This window comes from Xiphophorus maculatus, chromosome 4, assembly GCF_002775205.1.
Source record: "Xiphophorus maculatus strain JP 163 A chromosome 4, X_maculatus-5.0-male, whole genome shotgun sequence".
In the NCBI taxonomy this organism is placed as follows: domain Eukaryota; kingdom Metazoa; phylum Chordata; class Actinopteri; order Cyprinodontiformes; family Poeciliidae; genus Xiphophorus; species Xiphophorus maculatus.
The window spans coordinates 15,998,366-16,015,199 of record NC_036446.1 but is presented as its reverse complement, the minus strand read 5'-3'; the positions used below and the strand labels follow the sequence as shown (position 1 = coordinate 16,015,199).

The 16,834-nt window shown below is 36.5% G+C and overlaps 1 protein-coding gene across 2 annotated transcripts; it reads left to right on the top strand.

The window, feature by feature from the left end:
- Window positions 1-883: 883 nt before the first annotated feature.
- rab27a (RAB27A, member RAS oncogene family) lies at window positions 884-16,631 on the top strand. 2 transcript variants are annotated; one of them, XM_005807706.2, is made up of 6 exons: window positions 884-1,219; window positions 10,159-10,327; window positions 11,602-11,687; window positions 11,768-11,871; window positions 12,093-12,216; window positions 14,650-16,631. In XM_005807706.2, the coding sequence occupies exons 2-6, from the start codon at window positions 10,175-10,177 to the stop codon at window positions 14,843-14,845; spliced, it is 663 nt and encodes a 220-aa protein (XP_005807763.1). In that variant the 5' UTR covers window positions 884-1,219; window positions 10,159-10,174; the 3' UTR covers window positions 14,846-16,631. The 2 variants fall into 2 exon arrangements, with proteins under 2 accessions (XP_005807763.1, XP_023188692.1); XM_023332924.1 differs by lacking the exon at window positions 884-1,219 and adding an exon at window positions 1,261-1,436.
- Window positions 16,632-16,834: the final 203 nt, after the last annotated feature.

The window sequence follows — 16,834 nt, the reverse complement described above, 5'->3', positions numbered from 1 at the left end:
CCTGGTAGATCTAATATGTCCTGTGGCCAATAACACCATGTTGTTCCCAAAGAAACTGACTATAATTCATAATTTCCTAATACTTGAATATTGTTTATATTCATAGAAATCCCCCCAAAGTTAACATAACTCACCCAATATCAGCTTGTGAGTTTTATACAAAGTATGCAGTCGTTGAAAAAGGAAAAATCTCCAGGTTCGAGCCCAGCCTGTTGAGCTTTGCTGAATGTCTGCGCCCTGCGCCACCCCCTGCGTGCTGTGGTGGCGCAGGGGGTTAGCATGCCCCACATTTGGAGGCCTTAGACCCGCGGACGTCGCGGGTTCGACTCCTGGTCCTGATGACCTTTGCCGCATGTCCTCCTTCAAAAATGGCGCCGGCTCAGCTGGCTGCCTGCAGACGCAGCTCCTGTCATGTGTGTCTTAATCTGTGTATAAAAAATTCTTGCTGTAACTGCAAAATAATTTCCCTGCTGGGATGAATAAAGTAATTCTTCTTCTTCTCCACTCTCTCATAACCCACTTTTCTGTCTATCTACTGTGAACCAGTAGAGTAAAAAAAATCCTTAAAAAAAGAGAAAAATTTCTAAAAGAAACTGCTACAGATATAATAAAGGTGACTTTTTTTTCCTTTTACATTTTTTCTCCTCTGCAATATCCTTTAAAATTACATGCAGATGGAAAATAATCCATTGTAGGCAATGACAACTTTAGCGACTTCTTGCCAGTTGCTATTTTCCCTGGGAGAGGGTGACAGCAGGAGCTTGAAGGGCCCCAAATCAAGTTCTGCTTGAGGGCCCTGAACAAGTTTGGGCCGGCCCTGGGCGCTGCTTTTGTGAAACTGAATTAATGATGGGTTAAATCAGGATAAGCAGACAATCCTGGTTTGATTATCGCCTCGGTTTTGGTGAAGTATCCCCCCCTGGAGCCCAGTGGACCCGGCTGTCGTTGTGTTAACGGCCGTTAGTCGTCGGTTAACCGCCGTGAGCTCCGCGGGGAGGAGCTGTTTCTCACCGGGGGGCTGACGGCGCACAGCTCGGAAAGTTAAGGTGGTGCTCAGAGTCAATGAGGCTGTTCCCACGTACACCGATGGGCCACAGGCGACGGACAAACTAAAGCGCTACTTTAATACGTCAATCTAAAGTATTCTCGGGTTATTTTAGGGAGGTTTTTTTTTTCTACAGAGAAGGAGGCAGCGAGCAGCAACTACGCCCCGGGGCTGGTGAGTAACTCCGCTTTCAGGAAATGTCAGCCGTAAGAGCCAGGCTGGCTGGTAGCATCCGTCAGGAGTTAGCAAGACGCTGAAAACTTAAAACTTTACTCCGCTTGGCGTTTGCTTCGTGGGAGCGTTAAAAAGTCATGTTGAACTTACTTTGAGGAGCATTTTCCACCTGCTCTGTCTCAGAGCTGTTGGCTATAACCGACACTAACAAGACGAGGTAGAGTTCCTCACTTATTCCGGTATTATTAGATATATTCCTGGCTCTGTAAGTTGGAAAGTTGACTTTTCAATCCAGAGTTCAGTTCAGAGTTGGGAGGAAAGGGGATTATTCCATGTATATGAGGTCAGGTGACCCCTCAGTTGCAGCCACATGAGGACCAGCTGAGGATCATTAGTTTTTCTGTTTCTTTAAGTTAATTGATTGGGGATGATGGTGACTTTGCGTGGAAATCGGTTTGAAATGCGTCTTACAACCTGTTGCTGCTGCTGATAAGTCCTCACATGGTGCTGCAATGTGGCAGCAACGTTTATAAAGATTCAAGATACTGTTTGGTTCATGTTGGCCCTTCTATATTTGTAGCTCCATAAGTTACTCAGAAGTGTTTATTTGCATATCTGGATTCCCCCCCCCCATCCCCACTGCTTCCACTGCTTTGGACCGCTGCCCAGGGTGGGTCCTCCACTTTATCCTTGACAAATGATTAAAGCTTTTCTGGCTGGCAGAAACAGCCACAAGGATCGCTCCCACTGAAAGAGATAAAATGCATTGAGCTCAGCTCAGACTTTCAAGATATGTGCTTTATTTAAAACCTTTTCAAGTAACTTCTGTTGCTTAAAATAACACAAAATAATTTGATTTAAAGAAGGCACCAGAGGTTATTCTGTGATGCTATTTAAATGCCCTCTCTCTGGCCTTTTCCAGGGAGGTCTGGTCTTCTGGTAGAACAGGGACTCACTTGTTGTCTGTTTAAAAGGTTCTGTGAAACATGAGACTGTCTTAATCTCATTTCTTTTTGCTTCCAAGTTAGATTAACTCCCACGCTTTCTGAGCAATTAAAGCCTGTTTTTTAAAGTTAACATATTAGGCTTTTACAAAGGCTGCAGGCACTTACTTCAGATCAGGATTTATTGTGTAGGACATTTCCACCTGTTTGTCACGAAACCAGTGTCATGTTGCTAATTTGGAGAGTTTCCAGACTGATGGAGACAGGAGAGCTTCTGAATAACCTTATCTAAAATTGTCGAAAGTGTTTTGCTCTCTTGCTCAACACAACGGAAGATGATGCTCTGGCTTCCTTTGCACAACTGTGGTAGGACCTGGGAGTAGCAAGGTGAATTAGAAATGGTTCTGCAAAAGACTTGGTGTGTTAGAAATGCCACACACGACATACTGTGACTTGTACTTCCCTGTTCAGCTCATTAGCTTGGGCAAGATTAAGACATGTTAGAACTGTGGTAGTGCTCTGTAAGGAAACGTCTGATTAGGCAGATATAATCTTCAGAAATATGCTGACGCAATCTGTACTTCCAGCTTTGTGGTTTTGTAATTCTGTGACCTGGTTTTTGCTGAAATTAAGTACCGGTATGAGTTTATTTTCAGGGGTTTAACTAAGGTTGACTATAAGAAGAGGAAAAGTGTGCTTTTGTGCTCCATGGTTGTGGCTATTCTGTTTAAACGACACGGTTTTCAAATTTACTAGATTTTAATTAGTGAAAACAGGAAAAGCTCTTTGTGCCTTACCACAATCAAGTACCAGAGCTCCAACTTGATGTATCGCTTTCATGCAAAGGGACTACAGATGAAAACTAGCCTCTGTGGCTAACTCTGGCATATTATGTGATGTGCATTGTTCCTTTAGAAATAAATAAACAACAACAATGTATAGGCTCTTTATATATACTGTATTTTATGGAATACTAGGCACTTTAATCAACAAAATACATGAAGAGGAAAAAATGCACTGGAGTACAATCAGGGTGGTGAGGAACGGCTCCGCTGGCGAAGTGCGCAGCGGGGCAAAGCAGAGACGCATGCAGTGAATCTGGGGTGATAGAAAGGTAATTGCGTTGTATGAAGCGGTAACACCAAGGAAAATCATGAGTGATTTATGTATTTGTCTCCTTTGCATCTACACCGTTCATAAGCCTCAACAGCTGTTCCAGTGGTTTCAAAAGGTAGCACCAACGCATATAGCTATCTAGATGGGAAATCTGATGAGGTAGCACAAATTGTCAAAACATTAGCAGCACCTTTTTTATGTATCCAACTGTGGACTCGTTCTTCCAGCTCTGGCCATCTAGCTTTCAGCTGGTGATTAGTTTTCCTCATGGCTGCAGATGGTAATGTTTAATTCTTGGTTCATTTCCTTCAGAATGAATTAATATTTATTGCAAAAAACACATCATGAAGAGTAAAAAAATACCCTGCACAGGTTGCTCCTGACTACAAGTTCAGGACCAGCAAAACTATAGGGATAAAGTCTTAATGCAAGACTTATAGTGTGGAAAATATGGTAATTGATTTTCAGTTAAAATCAGATGTTTACATGTTTTTCTTTTTCTGGGGGACATAAAATTAGGGTATTATTGTCCTATTTTTGGTCAGTTCTGAATATCAAATTAATGAGACACCTTTTAAAGAATTTATTACTTTCTTCAGATTCATAAGTTGACATAATCTTTATATTACTTAGCTTGTAAATATTTAATTTTGTTTAATGTTTTGGTTGGGAATATGAATATCAACCCCCAGATGGTGACTGTTTCCATTATCTAATAATACAAGTCCTCATGGACTGAAGGCCACTTGGACAGGAAGAAGCCATTACTTTAAGAGATAGAATTGCCATTTATAAGTACAATCGGCATCAATCAAAGAATATGCATCAGAACTGTCAGGAGAAATGGGTCAAAATTACAGCAAACTATAGAAGCTCTGGGAGGACACCTGTAGTCATGTAGTTTATAGGGTTTCTACCAAATGCTAAGGAAGTGTATGTACATGTCAGAATTAGTAGAAATAATTAAAAACAATTCAAATGTTTTTATTATTCTGGCGTTTACAAATTGAAATAATCTGGGGTATATTTGGCTGACTTAAGCAGCAAAACTGGTCACCTTAGTTCCTATAAAAAGCAGACTAGACGTCAAACATAATTTACTATTTAACAAGTACAAATACCTTTAACATTTTTATGCAATCAATTTTTTTTCCTTTTACAATTTGTGCAGACTATAAACTTGAAATCAACTTTCCTGGTTACCAGATATTTATTGCTAAATTGATGGATCTAGAGCCACCTTCTTTCTCACTAAAAGAAAAAACTTTAACCCTAAACAAATATGAGGAGTTTAAAGGTGTAATCTGGGCTAAAGTTGCAGCAGTCAAAGGAGTGGAAAGTTTACAAAACGTGTGAAGCCTTCAGTTTATCAACTTCCTTATAACTAAAACTGTAGCTTACTAAATAGGTTAATATTTAAATATTGTATTCTTGTTCATGTGACATAAGATAGCTTGTCTGTTTTTCTTTCTGACCCACAGCAATGGCGGCATTAAGCTGTGGCAGTGCTACAGTTTAGATCTTATCTTAAAATTGAGATCTAATTTTAAACTGTGTCTTGTATTCCAAAGAAGGTTTACTGCAGTTATTAAAATACATCTAATTTAGACATTTTCCATTTAATGGGCTTCTGTTAAAGTAAAATTAAGGGAATTTAAAAAATAGAAGCTAGTTTTATGTTTTGATTGCAATTCTAACATCTTTATTCATATTTAATCTGTAGGAAAAAGTAACTCATTTGATATAAGCACAAAAAATTCATTCAAATTTTCAAGATTTGTTCTGCCAGCTGCTTCTGCTTGAGTCACATCTAGAAGCTCAGAAATCTCTGCAAGGTGCACATAAAAGTTTACCCTGAACATCTTGCCTATGTGAGTCAAAACAAGACTTTAGTTCATGACTGCAGTTAGAAGTTGGACTGTAAACTCACCATTTTTGGTCAAATTTGTGTTTTCTTGCACCCATTTACAGTCCACCACATTTACCATGACTGTAGATTTTGCACAAGCCTCTAATCAGCTTATGGGTTCGGATGAAAGGCTCAGTGGTGCATGCAGGGAAAGAATGCAAGGCTTGTCTGAAATCCTAACTGATCATATGACACATCTTTGCCTTCTTTGAACTTCTTCACCAGTAATTAGTGAAGTGTTGCTAATGAAAATCTTGCACCCAGTAGTCGAAACGAAGTGGGTTTTTTTACTGGCCAGAATGTTTATGAAATTTGGACATTGAAATGCTTTGAAAATTGATTTTTACTGACAGAGGTTTTACTACATTTAGGCCAGATAGGAAGAATACTTACGAAGTAATGCAGTGAAGCATCCTAATAATACGCCTTGTTTTAAAGGAATGGCATTAATGAGAACTCACCAAGAAGATTGCCATAGATCATTGTAAAACACCGAGAGCAATTTCTTTCAGTAGTTCAGGCTAAATTTGGTGATGATTTGCATATTTTCCAGCAGCTAGAAGACCAAGACAGAAAGTAAAAGTGATAAAATAGAGGCTCAGAAATCATATTAGTATTTTTGTTTTTCTCCCAGGATTTCATTTTAAAGCGGCAACTTTTCTGAGCTTTACATCATGATTTGATGTTGCCATCATCAAAAACATACCTGTAGTGTTGCTTTGATTCTTTCATGCATGTTTGAGAAATCCTTTAATCTCCATGGCAACCATTCAGCTCTGCAAAACGCCTGGAGGGACCGAATGTGTATCTCCTCCTCTTTTCTAGGTGAAGCTCCTCCTCAGAGGAGCTTCTGCCTCACAGAGCAGCTCTCGCCCTCTCAGCCCCTTCAGACTAGCCAGCAGCAATTGGCAAATACCTGGTGGAACTGCACATCTACTGACCTCATAATACCAGCTACTTCTCAATGAAACTGTTTAAAGGGTTAATCAATCATTTTGTGATTACTTCCTGAAGGTGGAGTTTCAGAACGAGCAGGAATTTTTAAAGAGACAGAGGCCCAATTTCAAAGCATTAAATTAGGAAGCAACATTTATTTTGTCATATTTGATATATACAGTATATATATATATATATGGTATATACTGTATATATATATATATATATATATATATATATATATATATATATATATATATATATAGCATTTTTATAGCAACTGAACTTGATTATGCTATAAAACAGAACTATGTGCCTGGAAGAAGTTTGTTTTTTTAGAGTTGAGATTAATTTGCTGTTTTCGTATTACATAAATTTACACATTAGTGAGAAGATTTTACTTTTTGCCCATGACGTAGGTGTTGTGGCAAATATTTTCTGTATATATTGATGACATACCAATATATGGTATGTCATCAATACCATATATTGTCTATATGGTTGATATAGACCATTTATCAACTTAGGTAAACATAACACTTAGATATGTTTATCTAAGTGTTATGCATGCTTGATTTTACTTGGTGCACAGCGTTCTGGTCTGCAGTAAGTGGGTAACTGTAACACATTATGTGTTTTCGGTCTGCATGCTGATTAAAATCTATGAGCCTCGAAGCCCACACGCAATTTAGAGATGAGCAACGTTGCATTAATCGCTTCGTTTTGTTACTGCAATAATCAACTGTGTTTCCTGCCTGTTTCAATGTTTTCATAATATTTTGCAACCCAAGAGTAAAGTGACATGCAAAAGGGATTTTCACCAAATCCTGTTGTAACGCTGTTCAGTTTCACAACTTGGGTGAAGGGAGGCGAGTTGAATTGCAGGAAATGTGACACAGAATTCAGTTTTCAACATCAGATTGTGCTTCATTTCTACTCAGCAGAGCACGGCGTGTTTTTTATTGTTGTTAGGAAAACTGACTAACTTCCTTCTGTTGAATGTCTGAAGCTTTTCTAATTGGATCAGTGCTGCTTTGATCAACTTTGTAAAATAAACACTTTCACTTATAGGACTTTAGATGTTGTGGCATGCTAGAAGTTGTGTTTCTTGCCTTTTTACTAAATCCTACTGTTGTTCATTATTTGTGTACTTCTAAATAAAATACTGGCATAAATTGGTAATGTTTTGATCCAACAAAGCTGGATTTGGTTGCTACCTGAAGATGAGCAGCATTATTTTTAACCAGTCTGTTAATTTATTTTCCTTTTTTCATATACAAAAATAAATTGACTTCACATCTGAGAACATGCCTAATTAGCCCAGGCAAAGCCTCGATTTCATCTGAAATTTTAAATATGATTTCTTAATTTCAGGATTTAACTCAACCCAAATATCTTTTTGCTTGAAGTCTGAATGTTAGTCTCTATTTTTAAGCTTTAAAATGTTGTTGGACAGTAAGAAACAGTGACAGGACTTTGGCTGAATCCAGTAACTTTGACAAGTCAATTATTTGTGTTTATTCTAAGCACTAAAAAGCAGACATTTTATTACAATATTAAAATAGTTGAAATTCAGCAATTTATTTACTTATTTTTTGTAATTTTGGGTCATAAGTAGGACTTCACAGGTTTCAATATGAACTCACGAATTTAAACAGATCTCTATTGTAATTGACTTGAACAGTTTGTGGATGACCCTGGCAGTTTCATTGTCAGACGTAAAAGAAGTGACTCTTACATTTCGATGGTCTGGGCAAGTTAAGAGAGTTTCCATGCAAATATGAACACAGGTCTGCATTCAGTCTTAATTTTGCTCATTTCAGGTTTGTTTACAGTCAAAAACAGCTTCATCTTCAGCAAGTGATGATTGTTTTTTTCTTTTCATTCTCTGAAGAAAAAAGTATCACATTTAAGATAGAAACTATAACTTGATGGTATGAATTATATTGTTGAAGAGTTTGTTTTAAAAGCCAGGAAGTGGTCAGTAAAGGTAATGTTTGCTCCATTTATTTGAATAAAAGGCACAGAGGGGTAGTTGTTTTACTGGTGACAGCATACTAGTACTCACTGTGGCATTATAGGCTATCTTTTCTTTTTAATCCCCCTTATTTCTTATACATTTGCTCTTTTTTGCAACCAGATGTTACTATAAAAGGGTGAACTTGTAGAGTGGTAGTGACTTTTAAACTTAGTAATTTAGATCAACTTTACGACAAAAAGTATTTTGGGCATACAGACGCAAAAAAAAGGCAATTCATTGAAGGAACAGCAGCCAAAACTGCTCAAAAAATATATACATCTTGCATTTGCAATTAAAATAATCCTTATTTTTCTGTAAATATGTAAAACTCAGCAGCTTTCAGCTTTTTACATGCTGATTTTGGAAGTATTTTATTTTATTTTTTGTTTCTTCTCTAAAATAATCAAGCATACACTAAAGAAATGCTGTTATTGCATTTAGTCAATAAAATGTTATTTTCTGATTCAAAAAAAGGAATTTTACTTGTTTAAGTTAATCTTGTAATGTTTTTCTAATATTGTATAAAAAGTCTTAAGTGGTCAATTAAAGTCTGCAGAATGTGCCACTTTTAAAAAGTCATATTAATAGTCAGAATAATCAAAATAATTGATTATTAAAGTAATCATTAGTTGCAGCCCTGGACTCCACTGCATCATAAGTCAAGTCATACGTTTCTTTCACTTTGTAATAATAAGGCCAAAGATTTATTGTAGAATATTTGGTAGCAACGTGGTGGAGAGCTTTATGTTGCCTTCAGGAATGGTTAGTAGAAAGGAAACTTCTTGGTTTGGGTTTCCACCAACATTCAGTCGCATGTAAGCCTTACATTTTCATGTGTATGCAAAGCAACGGCTGCAGTGGAGTTGAGCAACGTACTGCTGGACTGTAGGGCGGTGGAGATGTGTCTCTGGAAAGATGAATCATCCAAAACTAATCTGGGTTTGGCCGTTAGCAGGAGGTGAGCGCAGGCATTGTGTAAAGTTTGGTGGAGGGAGGATTATGTTGTGGGCTTGGCTCTTTGGTTGCATTGAAAGGAGCTCTTAATGCTGTGCTAAACTGAGATATTTGGACAATTTCATGCCCCCAACTTTGTGGGAATAGTTTGAAGATGATCCTTTCCTTTTCCGTCTTGACTGAGCTCCCCTTCTCATACAACAGTGTGTGACCTTACATATGCTCTTCTTGAAGAATGCTCAGATATTCCCTAAACCCTTTGGAGAACCTTCCTACCAGAGCTGGTATAACTGGAAAGGGTGAACCCACTTCATATTAAATCCTTTGGATTTAAAGGAGTGAATATTTCTGCCAATATAATGTCAGACTAATTACAATTATTCTGATTCCAACACTATAATACGCAATTTATTGTAATATCTGAGAAATTACCACAAGTAGGGCTGGGTGGTTGATTTTACCATTCATTTAATTTTTGGTTTTTGAAGAATTAACTTTTAAAAAATTGGGATTTTTTTTTTCCACCAATGAACTTGTTGGGTTTCCATCGTTCAGACTGATGTCAGCGTTTGAAGGGCGGCCATCTTGATTCACAACATTCTGTTTATTTGGACTTTGAGTTTTGGTCCATGGTATGATGGAATATTAGAGCCAGGCTCAGGTTTTTTTTGTTTGTTTTTTTTGTTTTTTTTTTTAGAATAAAGTTGTCATTTTATGAGAACATGAAAAATAAAAAAATCAAATGAGGAATGTTGAGCAAACTTTGATATACATTTTGGAGAGTTTTCTGGTAAAATGTAGTCTTTTCTGTTAATATTATTATTGGTATATTCTCGCCCTGATAATCCGTTGTACAAAAACAGAAGGGTTGAGTGAATTAAAAAACACTTTTTGAAAATATTTTATTCAGTTTCTTTTTTTTTAGGAAAGAAAGTGAGGGAAAAAAAAAGATTAAAATCAGATCTGGTATGAAAAAATTCTACTTTAAGCCACATCAGCACTAGCCACTGCTTTATTCAGTGTTTTTACGCTTTGGTTGAGCTCCTTTTTCATGTTTCAGAAATTACGGACTCACCATGTCTGATGGGGAGTATGATTACCTCATCAAGTTCCTAGCGCTGGGTGACTCTGGTGTGGGAAAGACCAGCTACCTGTACCAATACACAGATGGCAAGTTCAACAACAAGTTCATCACTACAGTGGGAATAGACTTCAGAGAACGGAGAGTGGTAAGAAATCACGATTTTCATCACAACCAATGTGACGATTTATACCATTATTCAGATTTTGGGCTCCACACCAGCGTTTCTACATAACTGCCTGGTTTGGGGCTTAAATGTATTCCCATTATATTATGCAATACTTGTTTAGCACTTACAAACGATGTCGCTACTGAAATATGAAGTATAATTAACAGCAGGCAACGCCCTTCTGAAGATTAAACACTTCAAACCATTGGCAAACAGCTGAGTCTGATTCTTGTTTACAGTAGTCTTCCTTTAGAGGTGCTAACCTAAAACCTTTGAAGAAGATCCGGTTTTATCTGCATATATTTATTTGAAAAGCAAGAATTGGCTTTTTGATCAGACTAAATCAATCTTAGTAGTTGTTAGGGTTGAAGTGATTAATCCTAATGATTTATGATTATTGATGAATTGTTAATTTGAGGATTCAGACTCGGAAAAAGACAATTTGCTGAGAGAACAGCACAGTTAGAGCAGTAATTAACCCAAAACTGTTAAAAAATATGATTTGCATTTAAGATGATTAAATGAAACCTTTGTGTCTAAATATGTTTTACCCAGAACAAATTAAATGTCAAAGTTTTAGCTTCACTTTGTTCAAATTCTGTAAAGGAAATCTCATATTGAGCACCTTTTTTATCCAATTATTTATCAGTTAGTATAAAAAATAACCAACAAATCAGACCTACACTGTATTTAGTCAAGCAGAAAGGCCTGAGCTACTCGTGTTGATTTGAGACGTACTTGTTAGCTGCAGATGAATCATTTGCTACAAGTGATCAAGCGCTCTCTACAGGAAAATGTTATTTTGTCGCATTTTAGTCAATAAAATGTTTTAATATTTAAAAATTTTATTTATTTTTATATGTTTAATATTGTATAAAAGCTTACATAGTTAAATGAAAAATATGCAAAATGAGCAAAGAAAAAAAATTTTGGGGTCAAGGTTCACCTTCCAGACGATCTCCATCCAACCTTACTGAGCTCAAGTCGTGTTGCAAAGAAAAATGAAATAAATTTCCCTTTCCAGATTTGCGAAGTTAGTAAAAACAGACCCAAAAAGTCAGATACTTTATTAGTACACAGCTAAACCTTTGGTACATTTTTCTGGTTGCCATCAATAATCTGTGGCAAATTTATTCTATTAATCTGTTTTTTTTTTTACCAGTCTGATACACTTCATTTGGGTTTTGGAGTTTCCTTCTACAGGTTTATGATGAATTAAATGTTTGACCTGGTGTGTCTCTTGTTCCCATCAGATCTACAATTCAACAGGTCCAGATGGAACAACAGGCAGACAACAGAAGATCCACCTGCAGCTGTGGGACACAGCAGGACAGGAGAGGTACGTCAGTCACCTTATGGCTCCTCTTTCTGAATTTAATCCTAACTGACATTATCACCATCCATTGATGGTTTCTTCAGGTTCCGAAGTTTGACGACGGCTTTTTTCCGGGATGCGATGGGTTTCCTGCTCCTGTTTGATCTCACGAATGAACAAAGTTTCCTGAACGTCAGAAACTGGATGAGTGAGTCCTGAAGGGTCCGGTTGAATGCTACTGAGGCATAATCAATACACATTTACATTTAGTAACATTATTATATCCGACTTATCTGGGTGAACAGACAGTAATAACATAAACAAACTCTATGATGAGCTTCTGCAGCTCCTACTGTTCCAGTGAACTGAATATAATGTATTGCTCTTGTTAAAGCTTTGAAGCGACTAAAGGCTGGATGTTTCCCACAGGTCAGCTACAGATTCATGCATACTGTGAAAATCCAGATGTGGTTCTGTGTGGCAACAAATGTGACCTGAGTGACCAGAGAGCCGTGACCCAAGGCCAGGCCCGGGAACTGGCTGAGAAATACGGGTATGTCTGCCTGGTTTCTGATCCATCTGTGCACAAACCTCTCCCTCAAAAGTTTGTCAAGAAGGCAGTGGCTGCGTTGTTGACCCAACTCTGCTCTGCAGACTGAGAGACGCAGCTGGTCCTCCTCGAAAAGCAAATATTTGCTTACATGTGTAAGATATCCTGGTCTCACGGCATTAGACACACCTTTACTGAAGTTCACCAAGCAGCAGTTCATAAATTATGTGAAATTACCACAAACTCAGGTGTTTTAAGTAAACGGATAATTAACTTTGATACAATCTTTACTTAAAGGGAAAAACTTTTAAGTTTGACTCTTAAATAAGTGATAGTTCCAGACCTTTGTTGACATTTAAAAATGCTTAAAGAAACATAAATGCTCCTTGATTATACATAATTATAATTTGATTTACAAATGCTAATTTAAAAATCCCATTACAATTTCCCTGAAAAGGTATTACACTCTCTTTTTAGTTTTTTTTTTACTTGTTTGCACTTAGCAACCACAAACTTCAATATATTTCATTGGGATTTACAGTATGTGACGGTAAAAATGATCTTGAATAATACATGTAGGCCTGTTGCAATAACCAATTAACTGCACGATAAATTAAAAAGAACTCAATCATTTTAATTCAGTTATTTTTTTAAGGGCAATTTTGTTTACAGAAACTTCATAGTTAATTTTTTCCATGGTTGTGGTGGTAAGTTGGTTTTTCTTTTTCCACAGTTGTATTTTGTTATGTTTTATTTTGGATATTTAAAATATCTTCCAATGTAAAGTGTTCTTTACAAAATTAAATTATTGGTTTCTAAAAGGGTGATTTACATTAATCTGCCACTATAGTCTCAAAACAATTGCAATAATTACTGAGACAATTTATTGTTCATCAAAATTTACCATGACAGACCTAAATACAAGGTTCTTAATAATATTTTTTTGCTAATAAAACATCTGATAACTGCCATGCGTTTTAATTTGGTCATCTTTATTCAGATACCCCTATAAAATGGAGTGTAACCAGTCGTCATCAGAGGTCTCCTAAAACAGATTCCACGTGGGAGTAATTTAACCTCATTATAAACACAGATGTTCTGTGAAAGCCTCAGACGTTTGTTGACATTAGTGAACAAACGACATCACAAAGACCAAAGATCACACAACAGGTTGAGGTCACCCAAAAGATCAGGGACGTATTCACAACAAATCCTAAGACTAAAGGTAGCTCCCAGTGACGACATTTTAGGAAAACATTTAGAATTTCTGAAATCCTGAGATTTTTCTCTGACTTTTACGCAAAATTCAAAATTTTCCATGTTGTTTTTGCTTCCATTTGGGTCTTAATTTGTTCTAAAAACAACCCAAGTGCTTGAAATTTTTTTTGTAATAAGTTGCTTTTTGGTGTCTGGAAAAGGAGCCGTTTCAAAAACCTCCTAACTGTTAAGTCACACTCAACAGGCACTGCGCCGTTACCTAGCAATCCCAGCCACGCCCAGCCACGTTACCTAGCAACGCAACGGAACTGGAGAACATTTGGTCAACTGGTTTAACTGCTGTATGCGCTTCATAAAGACAAGTGTTTTGTTATTGACTTACCATCCAGAAACCACTTGCTGCATGCTTATTGTTTGTGCTGGAGGCAATGCTGTGGGTAAATCTGTCACAATAACAAATGTTGCTGGACCATAAATTGTCCCAGAAGTTATTGCAATAAACAACAATATTGTTGTTTTGAGATCATTTTCAAGTAATATAACGGTAACGGCATAATAATGCAAGAACACATTCTCAAAAATCAATAAACTTTAAATTCTACTAAACATTTAACTCTGGAACAGGAAGACATAATAAATATCCAAAGTAAATAAACAAAACAACAAATAAAATGAATTATGACGACTCTGTTAACAAAAACCATCCTTCAAAAAAATTTTGCTAGTTGAGATAAAAGCGCCAGACTGAAGGCTTTTCTCATCTAGTTTTTGGTAAAGAGAAAAACAATAAATCATGGAAGTGGAAATTATTGAGCTCATTTTAATTTATCATGAGATTAATTGATTTATTGCGACAGGCCCAGCTGTGGGAATATTGTTTTTTAAAAAGGAAGCCACAAAGTATTGAGTCACAGCGGGGGAATAAATATGCATGCAATGCATTTCTGATGCATCCATTTCATAACAACTATACTCTATTCTGTTGGCGTGTCACATAAAACTCTATGAAATGATACTTTAACCTTTGGTTCAGTATTCCTGTTCATGAAAAGTTTTAAATAATGCACAAAAAAAGTTATATTTTATTTCTGACAAACCTGACAAATGACAGTAGTCCTTATAATAACCATTAAACCAGGATTCTTTTAAGATGCTTAACTAACTAACAAAATGGCCTGATTGCTTTACTTGAGTAAAAACCATTTCACCTCTCTACAGAATCCCATACTTTGAGACCAGTGCTGCAAGCGGGCAGAACGTCAGCGAGGCCATCGACGTTCTGCTGGATCTGATCATGAAGAGGATGGAAAGGTGCGTCGACAAGTCCTGGATCCCGGACGGGACCGTGCGGCCCAACGGACCCGCCAACCCGGATCTCTCTGAGGGGTCCGATAGAGGCAAATGTGCATGTTAGAAGGATTATTTTTTGTTGTTGTTGTTGTTGCACATCTTTGTTTCATTATAAATCAGGTGGCGGAGAAAAGGAAGATTTCCAAGTAAAACAAAGTGGGAGTTTTATTACCTTGTCGAGTAAAACTTTAACACCAACATTATCCATCCGCTTTTCCCCACAATCCAGAGTGTTACATGTTCACGGTCACTGACGTGCTGAGTCAGCAGTAGTCAGTGTACCTTTTTCTCAATACATCAATCTTATTATTGAGTGTGGGGTATTTATTTTCCTTTATAAATCCTAATGTACATCTCCAGTTTCCATGTTAAGTTAAAGTTAGAAATGGATCCTAGATTCAGATATTTAAAGAACACTGAGCCTGTATGTTACTTGTGCTGATATTATTGTCAGGACTCCTCAACTGCTGTACAGAGAAAAAAAATGCAATGAATGTACTTCAGGTCACCGATTATGTGTCAGTGATGCCTCACTGAGCGCCTTGTTGATCACTGCAGTCTCACTAGTGCCACCGCCAGAGAACATGTACCTCTTATTGTCTTCCAGCGTTTGCTTGGTGGACAGTTTACATGATTATTTAGTCTGTACTTTTATTGAAGTGCAGGTTTTGCCAACAGTTAGTAAAACGACTTTGCAATATGTAGATAAGATAAGCAAGTTATTTAATAAAACTATAGGAAACCGGAATTCAAGAAATATTTTTGCCAACATTTTTTTTTTCTGCGTAAAATTCTGGCTTATAGGCTCTTTATTTGATTTAATTCAATTCTGTACTTAAATTTGTGACAAATTATGTTGAAATATAATATGAAACGTTGAAATTCAATTGAGCAGTAAAACATAAGTATTGTACCCAGGATTAAGTTTGGAGATCAGTGGTCCTCAGAAAACACTGGGTTTTTTTAAGCCCGTACCACAAACTATTTCTACATAATCTCATTTTGCCTTTATTTTGAAAGTCTGTTTGGATTCATCAGCTGAAGATTTGAAATCCAACATTTTTGGTCTACGTAAATTCATTTGGGCATTTAATCTGAAATAAATTCAATATTTAGTTTGAGATTAAACTTGTGTCTGGGTGATAATTATAGCCTTTAAGCAAAAAACAATATATTTAATTAATGTCCCCTGTTATTTCACAGTATATTACAAAAGTATGTTGTCCATTGGCGCTTTAAAACAAAAATGGAGAACTGAGGACATAAAAATGCTTAAAAAGTAAATTAAAGACACTTAAATGGTTGTTATAGGATATAAATAAGGGGTTAGGTGTGGCTGTTTTTCTTGGTGGTGATGTGATGCATTTCTGAAATTTGTTATTATTCTAGATAGTCCTGGTAGAGTGCATCTGCCATGTACCAAATCAGAGTTTTTCTTAATAAAATCTATTTTGTCACTGTAAGAAGTCTGTATTTTCTGGGTTGTTTATTGAAACCCGATAAGCTGAGCTTGTTCTGTTGGCATGTTTTATAAATGAGCCCGTCATGCATGATTTCTAAAGACCTTCTGCTTGTTGAGCTTCTGTTATTCTATAAATCTCATAAAACACTGGAATGATGTCTTTTATAGTTTCCCCACACACTTTACATTTTTTACACTTTATTTAGTATGTCTAAAGGTGTTTTAGACTATCATATAATCTTTCTGTGCACAGATTTAAATATTTGAATGTTTTTCCTCCATTCGTGGGTTTGATCTTATTAGGATATATTATGCTGTCACATGTGCCATGCTTTCATATTAAAATGTGTATATTAAGACTGAAATAAACGTTTGTATTTATGTAAAATCATGACTCATTTCTTTATTTAATGTGCTCAGTTTTAAGGCAGGGGAAAAGTTAAAGAAACCTGAATGTAATGAGACAAAATTAAGAAACCAGTCTATGAATAGGTCACATGTTTGACACTTTAAGTCCCTAATTGAGATTAGAACTAGCTGCAATGTAATAAATATTGCATGAATATTATTTTAAACTATTTAGTCACTTCA